Here is a 16,683-nt window from a genome sequence, read left to right as displayed (position 1 = left end):
AAGCTGAGAGGCAATTGTCCGACAAATGTGGTGCTGTGCGGAGGCAGGAACATTTTCCTGCAGTTAAGTATTTTCTAAGTTCCTTTCCCGAAACGTCCCCAAACGGTTCTGAAGCCTCTCTAACCTCAGAAGTCTTTTCCTCTCTCCGGAATTCTGGGATTCGAGGATAACTTCATGGAGAAGGAAAGAAACCTGCAGAATCAGCAAATGAGTGCCCGCCGGGAGCCTCCACCCCCACCGCTGCCACCAAGCAGGCTGTAAGTTGCCTTAGAGGTGTACTGTGCCCTCCCGCCTCCTTGCTTTTAAGGGCTACTTGAGTTCTGTTCTCATCTCCCTGAGGCGTATCCGTGACAAGGAGAGCATGAGCAAGAAGCAACCCCAATGACGCACACTATGCGCAAGCTCTTTGTGCCTTCCACACATACGCAGTCCGGACAGAGAGAGGGACTCATCAAGCACGTCCTCGCCAAGAGAGAGAAGGAATATGTCAACACCCAGAATTTCAGGTCAGATCATGCAAAAGTGCAAAGACCAGTGGAACCTGTATCAGAGTTGGGGCTGGAGAAAGCGACATCTACATGACAGCTTTATTGTTGGGTGCCAGGCAAAGTCTGTCCTGTTCACTCAGGCCACATGGGTGGGTAATTGAAAGTATTAGTTGTGATGGGCAATTTTCCTTGGTGCCACATACTGAACCGTGGCTTCATATGATGAGCAGAACGGCAGCCTCTCCTCCAGGTTTGCACACCTCTCCCCCACCCCAAGCCTATTGGGAAGCTTCCACTTGGATTTTAAATTAACCACAGTTTGGTGTGTCCAGATCCTATGGTGGTTCATTTTACCAGCTTTGTAAACCCACGATTGGAAGTTGGCTTGTTTCAATGAGCCATGGTTCAAATGAAGCGGTTTGTGCAGCTTCAGACATTGTGACAAGATGCAGTTAATCCAAAACTGAAGCAAAACCTTTGGAACTCCTCCTAAAAGCTGTGCTGGAGGACAGGGAGGTGTGACCCCCCCCCCAACACTTGGTGTGGGTCATCCGCATAATGCTAAGCTTACTACTTCAAACAAAGTTTTTGCTTTGGTTATTTCCTCGTACTGTTAGTAGTAAGGTAAAGGTAAAGGGACCCCTGACCATTAGGTCCAGTCGTGGCCGACTATGGGGTTGCGGCGCTCATCTCACATTATTGGCTGAGGGAGCCGGTGTGCAGCTTCCGGGTCATGTGGCCAGCAGGACTAAGCCGCTTCTGGCGGACCAGAGCTGCGCATGGAAAAGCCGTTTACCTTCCTGCCGGAGCGGCACTTATTGATCTATCTGCACTTGGACGTGCTTTCAAACTGCTAGGTTGGCAGGAGCAGGGACTGAGCAACGGGAGCTCACCCCGTCGCGGGGATTTGAACCACCGACCTTCTGATCTGCAAGTCCTAGGCTCTGTGGTTTAACCCACAGCGCCACCTGTGTCCCACTGTTAGTAGTACCCAGTGGCCATTTGTTTTTCATGTCTGCTTTTATGATATGTTTATCAGTATGTGGTTAGCAGCTTTAGATGCTACTGTTTTACAGAGGCTGTTTAGCTTGCTCTTTTTACCCCTTTACTAGACAGGCTGTATTTCTGTGCTGTTTTCAGAGTCAGGAATGCCCATTCTTTCATGGCCAGCATGGAAACACAGAAGGCTAGCCATTTAGGAGGTTTGCAAAGAGGACAAGGGTGTTACGGGGTAATCTTCTAGCAAACAAGCTTGGCACAGCAGATCTGAGAGGTGGTTTTCTGCTCCCGGAAAGCCAGCCTGGAAACCAGGTTGCCAGGTGAAGGAAGAATGGAGAGATCAACCAACTCACTTGCCTTCAAAGAATTTCTGGTTGCCTGTGGCTACTGGGATAGTGCTTAGATATCAGGCTGGCTGACACAACTTTAAAAATACAAGGGAAAAGCTTTTTTTCTTTCATTAGCAAAGCTCCTTTGGGGCCCCGAATAGCTAAGCTGAGGAAGAAGTGGCTGGTATTAGTTGTTTGTTCTTGGTCCTGATCTTGCCTGCCCTTGCACACTCCTGTTGTCTTTGCATATTTAACCAGCACGTCTGTTCCGATTGGAGTCCTATTCCTGCAGTTCCACATCCTTCTCTTTGGCACTTGGGCATTCGGTTCCAGGAGCTGGACCTGAGCACAGAGGCTTTCTTCTACTTGGACTCGACAAAGGAGCAAGAGTGGCTGACAGCTGTGGAAAAGGCTTTGCGTTCCAAATCCAAGTACAAGAAAGTAAGTCCCACCCCACCCATTTCTTCAGCAGCCAGACAGCTGTCAGGAGCAGGAGTGAGGAGGAGGTCAGCAAGAAAAAACTAAGAGAGTTTGTGTACTGGTCCAGTAAACGCTTCCGCTGCGCCACCAGCAACAGCTCTCTTTGCAGAGCATTAATTAAGTCCAGTGCAGAGATTCTTGTTGCAGTACAAACTTCAAAGTCTCAGCAGCAAAGAAATAACGACACAGGGAAGCCTGTCTTTCCAAAGACAGGTTTATTGCAGAAAGATAACAGAAACACCTCCGGAGCTTTCGGACATTTTTGCTTCACGCCCCACACACAGAGAAAACAAACACTCTTTATATACTGAGCAACTTAACAACTTAACGAGCTTGACTACTTAAAGTTACATGACATTGCTAACTTGCCAGCGTCTTAGGTTTCACACCCTAACAAAAACACCTGGTGTCAGTGGTGTTTTATTCAAAAGAAGCCAACATTCTTTATTCAAAGAAACCCAAACCGTGCAGGCCTCGTGATCAGAGAAACCTTTCCCAACAGCTCTTGCCCCAGTGAGGTAGTTGTGAAGGCTGAAGGTTGCTACCCTCCCACCACTCTCTGAAGTCTTCTCCTCCCCCTGGTCCTTCCCAAGCAACCTGAGACTCTGGCACCTTGCCTGTCTTTGCTCCCTCCTCTTAATTTCTCTGTGTTCTGGGAGACCAGCAGGGAGGGGAGCTGATCGCAGCAGGATGGGGAGACCCCCTGGCTTCTTCAGCAGCCTGCCTGATCTCTGCCTCTTGACCCCGTCTCCACTTCTGCCTCGGATTCTGGGCTGCTGCTTGCCACAGAATCTTCCTGCCCTCCTGCCTCTTCAGTTTCCAACACCTCCTCTTGCTCACAGTCTGCTCCCTCTTCTCCCTCTGACGACCCCCCACCAGTTCCCTGGCTCTGAGCCTTCTTCCCTTGGGGGATCCCCAGTTGGCGCCCCCTGCCACTCCAATCTGCATCCAGCTGGCCCAGGACAGCAAGCAATGAACAGAGCTGGTAGACATCCCAGTACCTTGCATCTTCTAGGTGCAGCTGGTCCATCTAGTCGGAATGATGTTGCTCATCTTTGTCCGGAAGGACCAGCTCAGCCGCATCAAGGAAGTGATGAGGGAGACAGTGGGCACAGGCATCATGGGGAAGATGGGGAGTAGACCCTGAGAGCGGAATTCCCTACGTCTATCTTTCTGTCTGTCTATCTGTTTTTCTAATCTCTGCCAACCAGTTTCCCCCTCTTTCCTGCTTGCTCACTAACAGGCATCTTTGCTCCGCCCCTGCAGGGTAACAAGGGGTGTGTGGCCGTGAGGTTTGTCTGCAACAATACCAGCTTCTGCATGGTCAATTCCCACCTTGCTGCCCACGTGGAAGACTTTGAGCGCCGAAACCAGGATTACAAGGATGTAACTTGTTGGTCTCTGCTATCTGGAGAAGCAAACTGAGTCATGTTTCTGTAACTTTCCTGCCTGTGTGTAGCTCAGGGTAGGCAGCATTTGTTGTTGTTTAGTCGTTTAGTCGTGTCCGCCTCTTCGTGACCCCCTGGACCAGAGCACGCCAGGCACTCCTGTCTTCCACTGCCTCCCGCAGTTTGGTCAAACTCATGCTGGTAGCTTCGAGAACACTGTCCCACCATCTCGTCCTCTGTCGTCCCCTTCTCCTTGTGCCCTCCATCTTTCCCAACATCAGAGTCTTTTCCAGGGAGTCTTCTCTTCTCATGAGGTGGCCAAAGTACTGGAGCCTCAGCTTCACGATCTGTCCTTCCAGTGAGCACTCAGGGCTGATTTCCTTCAGAATGGATAGATTTGATCTTCTTGCAGTCTATGGGACTCTCAAGAGTCTCCTCCAGCACCATAATTCAAAAGCATCAATTCTTTGGTGATCAGCCTTCTTTATGGCAGGCAGCATAGTGCTCTCCAAATGTTGATAGACCAAAATTCCCATAATTGCTAAGAATTGGCCTTGCTGACTGGGGCTCATGAGAGTTCCACTTCAGCAACACCAGGAGGGTGCAGTGTCGGCGATCCCTGCTGCTGCAGCTGCACCACTAAGGTTTCTACTAGAGCAGCCAGTAGAGAGCAACATAAATCGAGTGGCAGAGATGTATTAGAATAGATTATAGCAAATGTGGGCAACTTCTCCAGTGATCGGGGTGGGAGTTGCAGATTGTTAAGGGCAGTAACGCGAAAGCAGAGTGGCCATTTTGCATGGAGAAAGTTCCAGGCTCAGTCACCAGTGTGTGCAGATCGGGCTGGGCGTGATCTCTGCCTGAAAGCTGCTGCTGCCAGTCCACCTGAAGGACCAGGTGCGCAGCCTGGGAGTCATTTTGGACTCACAGCTGTCCATGGAGGCACAGGTCAAATCTGTATCCAGGGCAGCTGTTTACCAGCTCCATCTGGTACGTAGGCTGAGACCCTATCTGCCTGCAGACTGTCTCGCCAGAGTGGTGCATGCTCTGGTTATCTCCCGCTTGGACTATTGCAATGCACTCTAAGGGGGACTACCTTTGAAGGTGACCCGGAAACTACAACTAATCCAGAATGCGGCAGCTAGACTGGTGACTGGGAGCGGCCGCCGAGACCATATAACACCAGTCTTGAAAGACCTACATTGGCTCCCAGTATGTTTCCGAGCACAATTCAAAGTGTTGGTGCTGACCTTTAAAGCCCTAAACGGCCTCGGTCCAGTATATCTGAAGGAGCGTCTCCACCCCCATCCTTCTGCCTGGACACTGAGGTCCAGCTCCGAGGGCCTTCTGGGGGTTCCCTCACTGCGAGAGGCCAAGTTACAGGGAACCAGGCAGAGGGCCTTCTCGGTAGTGGCGCCCGCCCTGTGGAACGCCCTCCCATCAGATGTCAAAGCGATAAACATCTATCTGACATTCAGAAGACATCTGAAGGCAGCCCTGTTCAGGGAAGTTTTTAATATGTGACATTTTAGTGTACTTTTCATCTTTGTTGGAAGCCGCCCAGAGTGGCTGGGGAAACCCAGCCAGATGGGCGGGGTACAAATAATAATAATAAATAATAATAATTATTCTTATTATTATTATTATTCTTATTCTTATTATTATTATTATTGTTATTGTTGTTGTTGTTGTTGTCAGTCCTGAGCTTGATGGGTCAATGGTCTGCCTCAATATAAGGTAGCTTCCTATGTTCCTGTGTACTACAGCAGGGTTTGGAGGGCCACAAGCTCCCTGCCCATGAATTCAAGAACCAGGGTAAATTCTAAAAGTCTTTGCTGAAAGGACATCAAAGCAGGGGCCAGGTGAACCTCTTTGGGAGATTATTCTGAAAGGTCGGGTGCCATGACTGAAAAGGCCCTGCCATGCTTGAAAGAGCAGGAGTTCCCTGGGAAAGGGATTCTAGTCAGTGGAGAGGCAGTGCAAACATAAGTGGGCCTTCTTCTGGTACCCTTTTCCCAAACCTTGAAACACTTGAAAGGCCAAATGGGATGCTCTGAATTGGGCCTGGAAGCAGTTCAAGAGCCAGTCTAGTTCACAGAGCACTAGCCTAATATGATCATACTGCCCAATCCTAGTTATCAGTCTTACTACATATTGCAGGAAGTGACAGCAGGCTGCCCCCCGCCCCCGTGAGCTAGCCTGTAGCTGTGGTTGCTTTGCTTTTTTCCAGCATTGTCATCTGATCACTAAAAATGAGCTTCAGAGACTTCTGACCTACGACCAGGTGAGAGAGATCTTTGTGTTATATGTGGTGGTTTAGGATATTGCCCTGTTTATTTCCTTTGTCTGGGATACCCCACCCTAGGCTAGAGAAACCACTTTCAGGCAGTTAGGAGCAAAGAACATAGGATGACTGCGACTTCTACAAATGCTTTTTAAGGTTGCAGGTTTGTGCAACCTGAATTAGAAGCAAGTCCCAATTAAGTTGGAGGGTTGCCTTGGAATAAGTAGGACTGCTCTGCAATTTCCCAGTTACAGGGCTTTCCTAGCTCAGCACACGCTCCAGATGTTGTTGGACTCCCATCAGCCCCAGCATAGCTGCTGTCCAGCAATATCTAAAGGTCTAAGGTTTCCTGCTCTAGGTTTTGCATCGATCTGGAAAATCTGCATTGCTCATATGTTCTTATCAGCAGATACTTCCATTTAGTCCAATTAAATTGTTGATGCTTTTTGTTCTACATTTTTCTCTCCAAGGTTTGTGTGTTCATCATGTTGACAACCTTTCTCCCACTTGGCATAAGGATCATTGGTATTTTGTGTTGAAACAGAGGCCTGATTGCTGCACCTTACGGTGGATTTAAACTCTGTGAGCGTAGTCATGCCTTAGCCCTTTGAGAAGGATGCTGCAAGGAAGGCAAGGGGGGCAGCCTCAGACTTCCAACATACGCAAAACCATGATAAAACATTAAAAACTTCCCTAAAGGCTGTATAGTTACTTATCTCCTTGACATCTGACGGGAGGGTGTCCCACAGGGCAGGTGCCACTACTCAGAAGGCCCTCTGCCTGGTTCCCTGTAACTTCGCTTCTCACAGTGAGGAAACCGCCAGAAGGCCCTCGGTGCTGGACCCTGATGCCTGGGCTGAACAATGGGGATGGAGACACTCTTTCAGGGCTGAGGCCATTTAGGGCTTTAAAGGTTGGCACCAACACTCAGAATTGTGCTCAGAAACGTCCTGGGAGCCAACGTAGGATGCAAGAGGATGGTTTTGCAGTTGCTCATAGTGTTGGGGTGTATTCTGGCGGTTGTTAACAGTTTGTATGGTTTATTGGTACATATAACATTGCATATTGTAGGTATGGCTAACCTGTGGTCTGCCAGATGTTACTGAGCTGCAGTTCCTGTTGGCTCCAGCCATCATGGCCAGTAATCAGGGATGATGGGAATTGGAGTTCTGCAGCATTGTGAGGGCCACGTGTCTGCTGCTCCTGAGTTAGAGGATTTTCCTGTCGTGTGATGCAGCAAAGTAATTTAAGATGACATGGGGCAAAAATGCACAGGCATCCTGTACCTTTAATAATTGGGTATAAGATAGGATTTCAGCAGGTATACCCCTTTTTTTGCACTTGGCTAACCTACTAGTAGGGACGCGGGTGGCGCTGTGGGTTAAACCACAGAGCCTAGGGCTTGACGATCAGAAGGTCGGCGGTTCGAATCCCCGCGACGGGGTGAGCTTCCCTTGCTCGGTCCCTGCTCCTGCCAACCTAGCCGTTCGAAAGCACGTCCAAGGGCAAGTAGATAAATAGGTACCACTCCGGCGGGAAGGTAAACGCCGTTTCTGTGTGCTGCTCTGGTTCACCAGAAGCGGCTTAGTCATGCTGGCCACATGACCCGGAAGCTGTACGCCGGCTCCCTTGGCCAATAAAGTGAGATGAGCGCTGCAACCCCAGAGTCGGTCACAACTGGACCTAATGGTCAGGGGTCCCTTTGTTGTTGTTGTTGTTTAGTCGTTTAGTTGTGTCCGCCTCTTCGTGACACCATGGACCAGAGCACGCCAGGCACTCCTGTCTTCCACTGCCTCCTGCAGTTTGGTCAGACTCATGTTTGTAGCTTTGAGAACACTGTCCAACCAGGGGTCCCTTTACCTTTACCTTTACCTTTACCTTTACCTTTGCCTTTAACCTACTAGTACTTCACCTTGGTCTTCCAGCACAACAGTGGCTGTTAATAGACACCATTTTCTTTTATATATATATATATAAATAATTTTTATTAATTTTCCAGTATACATTTATAATATCCAATCTAAATTTATCACATATTTTCTCTTTTGGACTTCCTTCAGCCTCTCTAACAATCATCCATTATTCAATTTTTTAATTACACATTTCCTAATTTTTATATTGCATTTTATATACCTTCACCCTCTTATTTTTCTTCAACACAATATTCCTCAAACATTCACAGAGCTTCTTGAAATCCCACTAGCGTTGTTTGCTCATCACATATACATTTCAAATAATCTGAACATTTTCCCCAATCTTCGATGAACTTTTGGTCACGTAAATATCTGATCTTCCCCGTTAGTTTATCTAATTCTGCATAGTCCATCAGTTTCATTCTCCATTCTTCTAACGTCGGTAGTTGTTCCTGTTTCCATTTTTGGGCGAGTAGTATTCTCGCTGCAGTTACTGCGTATTGGAAAAGTTTACAGTCCTCATTATCTCGTTTCCTACTATTCCTAAAAGAAAGGCCTCTGGTTTCTTAACAAATGTATATTTCAACATCTTTTTCAACTCATTATATATCAATTCCCAGAAACCCTTCACCTTCTTACAATCCCACCACATATGGTAAAATGTTCCCTCTTTTTCTTTACATTTCCAACACTTATTACGTTTTATACATTTTTGCCAATTTTACAGGTGTAATATACCATCTATAAACCCTTTTCATAACATTTTCCTTTAACGCAGTGCATGCCGTAAATTTTATATTTTCATTCCATAATTTTATCCAGTCATTGAACTGTATATTATGACCCAAATCTCTGGCCCAGTGTATCATAACCGATTTAACTTCCTCATCTTTTGTGTACCATTCCAGCAACATTTTATACATTTTAGATAAATTTTTGTACTCATTATTTATTATTTCCTTTTGAAATTTTGATTCTTTTTCATCAAAACCTCTTTCTTTAAAATCCTTTTTAAACATTTCTGTCAGGGAACTGCCATACTGCCATCAGTGTCCGAGGGAGAGAGCAAGCTCCAAAGGGATCCCAGAGAGCGTCCTGGGAGTGGGAGAGGCAGCCCATCTTCTGGGGAAGGGAATCAGCATAGCTTCAGTGGAGAAGGGGGGCAGATGGGGGAATCGGCGAGGCGGTCCCATGACTCCTTGCCGGGGACCAGCGGGGAGAGGAAGAGTCCTCTGCTGCCTACGCCCTCCTTGCGCAGAAGGCTTCCGCGCAGGGAGAGTAGGAGGAGACTGGGCGTCAAAGAGCTTCTTTGCTGGAAGAAGTTTAAGAAACGCCCACTGATGGATTCTGCCAGCGATTGAGACAGCCACGGGTGAGTGGCTGCTCGGACAGGAAAGGTTCACTCCTTAAATAAATTCACATTTTTAGCAGTCATGTTAACCCCTAAATATTTCACTTTCTGATTCAAGAATTCGGACAGGTAGCAGGTTTTAAGTTGAACAAGACGAAAACTAAGGTCTTAGAGGAAAACTTAACTATGAATGAGAGAGAGAAGTTTCAGGAGGAGACAGGATTAACATTGGTTAAGAAAGTGAATAATAATAATGAAAAATGTTGGACTGAAGTGAAAAAGGACTTAGAAATATGGACAAATTTGAAGTTATCATTGTTAGGCCGAATTGCTGTGATAAAAAAGAATGTATTGCCAAGGATGTTGTTTTTGTTTCAAACATTGCAAATTTTGGATAAGATGGATTGTTTCAAGAAGTGGCAGAAAGATATTTCCAGATTTGTTTGGCAGGGCAAGAAGCCTCGAATAAAATTTAAGATATTAACTGATGTCCGAGGGAGAGAGCAAGCTCCAAAGGGATCCCAGAGAGCGTCCCGGGAGTGGGAGAGGCAGCCCATCTTCTGGGGAAGGGAATCAGCATAGCTTCAGTGGAGAAGGGGGGCAGATGGGGGAATCGGCGAGGCGGTCCCATGACTCCTTGCCGGGGACCAGCGGGGAGAGGAAGAGTCCTCTGCTGCCTACGCCCTCCTTGCGCAGAAGGCTTCCGCGCAGGGAGAGTAGGAGGAGACTGGGCGTCAAAGAGCTTCTTTGCTGGAAGAAGTTTAAGAAACGCCCACTGATGGATTCTGCCAGCGATTGAGACAGCCACGGGTGAGTGGCTGCTCGGACAGGAAAGGTTCACTCCTTAAATAAATTCACATTTTTAGCAGTCATGTTAACCCCTAAATATTTCACTTTCTGATTCAAGAATTCGGACAGGTAGCAGGTTTTAAGTTGAACAAGACGAAAACTAAGGTCTTAGAGGAAAACTTAACTATGAATGAGAGAGAGAAGTTTCAGGAGGAGACAGGATTAACATTGGTTAAGAAAGTGAATAATAATAATGAAAAATGTTGGACTGAAGTGAAAAAGGACTTAGAAATATGGACAAATTTGAAGTTATCATTGTTAGGCCGAATTGCTGTGATAAAAAAGAATGTATTGCCAAGGATGTTGTTTTTGTTTCAAACATTGCAAATTTTGGATAAGATGGATTGTTTCAAGAAGTGGCAGAAAGATATTTCCAGATTTGTTTGGCAGGGCAAGAAGCCTCGAATAAAATTTAAGATATTAACTGATGCCAAAGAAAGAGGTGGATTTGCCCTGCCAGACCTTAAACTTTATTATGAATCAGCTGCTTTTTGCTGGCTGAGAGAATGGCTGCTGTCAGGGAACTGCCATCGGAAGGAAGGGAGGTGAAAGGGCTCACACAGGTTGGGAGAGACTCAGCAGCTGAAGAGGGAACCAGTAGGGGGAGAGGAGGTGAGCTGAGGGAAAGTGAGCTGGAGGGATGGCTCAGAGACACTTCCAGCGAGAACAGTGGGGAGGTTTCAGGACCTCCTGTAGGGACACCCACTCCTCGCCGGAAACTGTCACGCAGAGAGTCCAGAATACGTGTTTCCGTTAAGGAGCTTTTATGTTGGAAGCGATTCCGAAAGCAACCACTGTCGGAATCTGCCAGCGACTGACGGAGCCATGTTTAAGGGGCTCCGTTACAGACAGAGGTTTGCAAACTTGAGCAAACTCTGAGGGACTTGGATTTTACGCACAAGCAGCTCATCGTCCCATCACAGCATTCCGACAGTCTCCGTGAGCAGCTTGTGCAGGAGAAGGCATCATGAGCAACCCAGCCGGAACCGGAGAAGCAGGAGCTGGAGCGGGTCCAAGCCTGGAGGAAAGGTACCGGGCGTTGGAGGTCCAGCTAGCGCTGCAGACGGCGAGGCTCGAGGAGAGGAGGGCTCAAGATGCAGAGAAGGGGAAAACCACCCCGCTCGCCAGAAAGGTGCCAGAATTGGTGCAGAAGTTTGGGGGGGAGCCCAAGGACTATCATGCCTTTAGGACAGAGATGCAATATGCCCTTAACCTGCAGTTTGATGACTTTCCCGACGAGGAATCGCGGGTGGCTTTTGTGATTGGGCATCTCGAAAAGGGGGCGAAAGACTGGGTGAGGCCCCTGATGGCAACGAATAATGACATCCTGAAGGACACGAGGAAGTTTTTTCGTGCCATGGATTTGATGTTTTCCAGCGATATTGAGCAGGGAGTGGTACGCAGACAGTTAATGGCGTGCAAACAGGGGAGCCGATCTGTTCGTGAGTACTGGACTGAGTTTACCATGTTGATCCATAAATTGGGGTGGGATCTATCGGCGGAACCCATTCAAATGCTCTTTGAAGAAGGGCTTTCTTCGGCGGTAAAGGATGAACTTTCCCGGGCACCCAGGGCGGAGTCTATGGACCAGCTGACCAAATCAGCGCTGACCATAGGAGCGCGCCAAGAGGCGAGAGCCTTGGAGAGGCGGGAAGGGAAGGGGGAACGTTGGAGGGAGCTTCACATTCCAGAGATTCCAGAGCCACTGTTCCCGCCGGGAGAGCCGATGGAAATTGGAACAGCGCGCGCGCGCGCAGTTTCAAAGCCCAGTGAAGAGCGGAAGAAGGAGGGGAAGGGCGCCAAGAAATGTTATCTCTGCCAACAGCCAGGTCATTTTGCCAGAGTCTGCCCCCAAAGAAAGGAATGGCAAGGAATGGCGGGAGCTGTTGGGGAGAGGGAGGAAAAGGTACCGGAGCAAGTAAAAGCCAACGCCTGGCTGCCACCGTCGGGGCACAGCAGCCAGGCCAAAGAGCAGTGAAAGTGCCCACGCCGGAACCTCCTAAACCTGCCCTAGTGATAGAGGTGTTACTAGAGCTGCCTAACGGACACCCACTAAAGATAAAGGCGCTATTGGACTCAGGCAGCTCCTGCAATTTCATGAGTAAGGAGTTTGCTGCTGAGCACCAGATACAGACTATCCCTTTAAGTAACCCTTTGCAGGTGACCACGATCGATGGAAGGGAGCTGCTGGGAGGAGAAGTCAGCCAGCAGACCGTCCCAATGATAATGAGGGTAGCAAGACACACTGAGCTAATAGCGTTTAATGTGGCTACCTTGGGAGGAGCTCCTATTATTTTGGGGATGAGCTGGCTAGCGTTACATGATCCGCTAGTGGGCTGGCATCAGAGAGTGGTCTCCTTTGGGTCAGCACATTGTCTAGAACACTGCAAAGAGCGGGAGGCTCAAGGAGGGGCCAGAGCCACTCTAGCAGGGACGGAAGTAACGGAGAAGGGGAAGGTTCCCCCACAATATGCCGACCTGAGCAACGTCTTCAGCGAGAGGGAGGCAGACAAACTACCCCCACATAGACCCTTTGACTGTCAAATCAATTTACTCCCTGGGGCACAGCTCCCTGTAGGCAAGCTGTACGCCATGTCAGACAGAGAGATGCAGGAGCTAAGGGAGTTCATTGACAAGAACCTGAAGAGAGGGTTCATCAGAGAGTCCAGGGCGGTGGGGGGCAGCCCAGTGTTTTTTGTGGATAAAAAAAACACGGACAAACCTAGACTTGTAGTGGACTTCAGGGCCTTAAATGCAGTGTCAGAACCAGTGACTTTCCCGATGCCCAGAATTGATGACATTTTGACAAGGGTCAGGAAGGGAAAGATTTTTACTAAACTGGACCTGAGGGGGGCGTACAACCTGATACGAATAAGGAAGGGGGATGAATGGAAAACCACCATGTTCACCCCTTTGGGGGCATTTGAATATTTAGTTATGCCCTTCGGCCTACAAGCAGGCTCCACATGCTTTCAATCGTTTATGAACCACGTCCTGGGGCCTTTGCTTTACAAGAATTGTGTGGCCTTCTTAGATGACGTGTTAGTATATTCAGAGAATGAGGAGCAGCATGTAAAAGACGTCCAGGAAGTGTTGGGCAGACTGCAAGCCAATCAGCTGTGGGTGAAGCTAGAGAAGTGTCAGTTTCATGCCAAGGAGGTGGAATTCCTGGGGTACCGCTTGTCGGACAAGGGATTGGCCATGGATCCTGGCAAGGTCCAAGCGGTACTGGAATGGAAAACACCGAAAACAAGGAAGGATGTGCAAAGATTCCTTGGATTTGGAAACTTCTATCGGAAGTTCATCAGAAATTTTGCCCCCTTGACGGCTCCCATTACGGACTGTCTCAGCAGTAAGAGGAAATTCGTTTGGACGGCGGAGGCGGAGCGAGCTTTTGAGGAACTGAAAAGAGCGTTCGCTTTGGAAGAACAGCTCCTGCATGTGGATTTACAAAAACCGATGCGAGTGGGGGTGGTGCTTCTGCAGCCTGGGGAGGAGGAGTGGAGTGGAGTCGGAGTGGAGACCGTGTGCCTTTTTTTCGCGAAAGCTGAACAAATCTGAGAGGAACTACACGGTGTATGACGGAGAACTACTAGCCATTCATGAAGCGTTCAGGAGATGGAGGCATTTATTAATTGGGGCACTACATAAGGTGCATGTGTGCACGGACCACAAGAACTTAGAGTATTGGAGAACGGCACGAGTGCTCAACCAACGGCAAGTGAGATGGGCCCAGGAGTTCTCCAAATTCCATTTTGAAATTTGTTATGTGCCAGGTCCAGAAAATGTTAGGGCGGACGCTCTCTCACGCAAACCTGAATATTTGGAAGGGGAGGGGGCACCCGAAGAGAGACATGTCATCCCAGAGGACCGCTGGGTGTGTGGGGCAGCATTGGTGGGGGAAAGAGAACTGGTAGAGGAAACGGAGAATGATGAATACGCCCAGAATAAGCTCAGAGGTCTTAGGGGTGAGGGAGAGGAACCAGGGGGTTTCGAGGAAAGAAATGGAGCTTTGTATTACAAAGGGGCAGTGTATATCCCTGAAGGAGACTTAAGGGGGAGGGTACTCAAGCAGTTGCACGACAGCCCCACGGCGGGGCATTTTGGACAACACAAAACCATGTGGTTGGTCACCAGGGAATTTTGGTGGCCCAAGGTGAGGGAAGATGTACGGGAGTATGTAAGAGGGTGTGACCAATGCCAGCGAGCCAAAGGGGAGAGGCGGGCGCCGGCGGGGTTATTAGAACCCTTGCCAACCCCAGAATGACCTTGGGAGGCAGTGTCGATAGATTTTATGACTGATCTGCCGAAGTCCAAGGGGAAAACAGCCATCATGGTGGTGGTAGACCTACTAACAAAGATGTGCCACTTTGTAGCCTGCTCGCATGCAGTCACGGCGGAAGAGACAGCGATGTTATTTGTAGAACACATTTTTAGGTTGCACGGGGTGCCATTGAGGGTGGTCTCAGACAGAGGAAAACAATTTACTTCCAGGTTCTGGAGGAAGCTCATGAGCTTACTGCAGGTGGAGGTCAACTTTTCAACTGCCCGGCACCCTGAAACCAACGGGCAGGCGGAAAGAGCAAACGGTGTCCTCCAGCAATACCTGAGGTGTTATGTCAATGACAGAGAGAATGACTGGGTAGAAAAGTTGGCGCTGGCGGAATTTGCCTACAACAATGCCGAGAATGTGTCCACAGGGATGAGCCCCTTTTTGGCTAATTATGGGTGTCATCCCAGGGCTTTCCCAGGGGGAGGAGGGGAGAGATGGAGCGTCCCGGCAGCCGAACATTTTGTAGAAGAAATGGAAGCAATCCATCGTCAGCTCCAACTCAACTTAGAAAGGGCGAAGGAAGAATACAAGAGGCAGGCAGACAAGAACCGAAGGGAAGGTGAAACCATAAGGGTGGGAGATCGGGTGTGCCTGTCAACCCAAGGGTTGCCGTTCAAGGGAGGTTGAAGGAAATTAAGACCCAGGAGATTGGGTCCCTTTGAGGTCATTCAACAAGTCAACCCAGTGGCTTTCAGGCTCCAGTTACCCAACCACATGAAACTGCACCCAGTATTTCACAGGTCGTTACTGTCACCGTATGAGGGGGGACGAGAAGGGATGTCCACTCGGGGACCGGTCATAGAAGAAAGGGAATGCAGCAGCCATGTGGCAGAAATCCTCGATGCCAGGTGGAAGGGGGATCAGGTGGAGTATTTGGTAGCGTGGGAAGGAGAACTGGAGTCAGAAAACACTTGGGTAATGGCAGAAGATATCAATGACGAGGTATTGATAGAAACGTTCCATCAAAGGTTCCCAAGGAAACCTCAGCCTGTGGAGAGGTTCCGGAGGGAATACTTTGGGACCACAGATGATGATGATGAGGAGTTGGAAGGATTCCCGGACTCGGAAGGGGAAGGGGAGATGGACTCTGAGGAGGAGGAGTACTTCGAGACCAGGAACCGCAACAGGTGGAGAGAAGTGTTCGAGACATCGGAAGATGAAGGAAGTTCCTTCCGGGGTTTTGCCTCCTCACCGCCCATAGAGGAGGGGGCGGGAGGGGGTGAAGGGGGCCCTGGAGGGGAGGTGGATGTCAGGGAACTGCCATCGGAAGGAAGGGAGGTGAAAGGGCTCACACAGGTTGGGAGAGACTCAGCAGCTGAAGAGGGAACCAGTAGGGGGAGAGGAGGTGAGCTGAGGGAAAGTGAGCTGGAGGGATGGCTCAGAGACACTTCCAGCGAGAACAGTGGGGAGGTTTCAGGACCTCCTGTAGGGACACCCACTCCTCGCCGGAAACTGTCACGCAGAGAGTCCAGAAGACGTGTTTCCGTTAAGGAGCTTTTATGTTGGAAGCGATTCCGAAAGCAACCACTGTCGGAATCTGCCAGCGACTGACGGAGCCATGTTTAAGGGGCTCTGTTACAGACAGAGGTTTGCAAACTTGAGCAAACTCTGAGGGACTTGGATTTTACGCACAAGCAGCTCATCGTCCCATCACAGCTGCTTCTTGAAAACACGGACGTGTTGGATTTAGAAGGTTTCAATAATGCATTTGGCTGGCATGCATACTTGTGGTATGATAAGGTAAAAGCACATAAAGCGTTTAAAAATCATATTGTTAGAAAAGCATTGTTTCATGTTTGGATAAGATATAAGGATTTGTTAGAAAATAAAACCCCAAGATGGTTGTCACCAATGGAAGCGAAGGCACAGAAAAAACTCAATATGGAGGCCAAATGGCCGAAATATTGGGAAATTCTGGAAGAAGATGGAGACAGAATAAAATTACAGAGCTTTGAAAAATTGAAAAACAAAGTGCGAGATTGGCTCCATTATTATCAAATAATGGAGGCATACAATTTGGACAAAAAAGTTGGTTTCCAGGTGGAAAAATCAAAATTGGAAACAGAATTGTTAGATCCAAAAATTAAGAATTTGTCAAGAATGTATAACTTGCTGTTGAAATGGAACACTCAGGATGTAATGGTGAAATCAGCTATGATGAAATGGGCACAAGATGTTGGACATAACATAATGATGGCTGACTGGGAACAGTTATGGACCACAGGTATGAAATTCACAGCATGTAATGCCCTAAGAGAAAATTTAATGA

General features: G+C 48.5%; 1 protein-coding gene across 1 annotated transcript in view; it reads left to right on the top strand.

The window, feature by feature from the left end:
- Positions 1-393: 393 nt before the first annotated feature.
- The window catches only part of LOC310697803 (inositol polyphosphate 5-phosphatase OCRL-like), a gene marked incomplete at both ends in the record, with an annotated part of 51,420 nt that continues 35,130 nt past the window's right edge, over positions 394-16,683 (top strand). The window contains 5 exon segments of the mRNA XM_083484434.1: positions 394-543; positions 2,075-2,257; positions 3,312-3,432; positions 3,540-3,682; positions 5,915-5,968. Of these exon segments, the coding sequence (XP_083340560.1) occupies positions 394-543; positions 2,075-2,257; positions 3,312-3,432; positions 3,540-3,682; positions 5,915-5,968 (651 nt within the window).

The sequence above is a fragment of the Podarcis liolepis genome, assembly GCF_965112155.1.
Source record: "Podarcis liolepis genome assembly, chromosome: W".
Lineage (NCBI taxonomy): Eukaryota > Metazoa > Chordata > Lepidosauria > Squamata > Lacertidae > Podarcis > Podarcis liolepis.
Note: the sequence above shows the minus strand (reverse complement) of the source record. Positions and strands in the feature narration are given on the sequence as shown.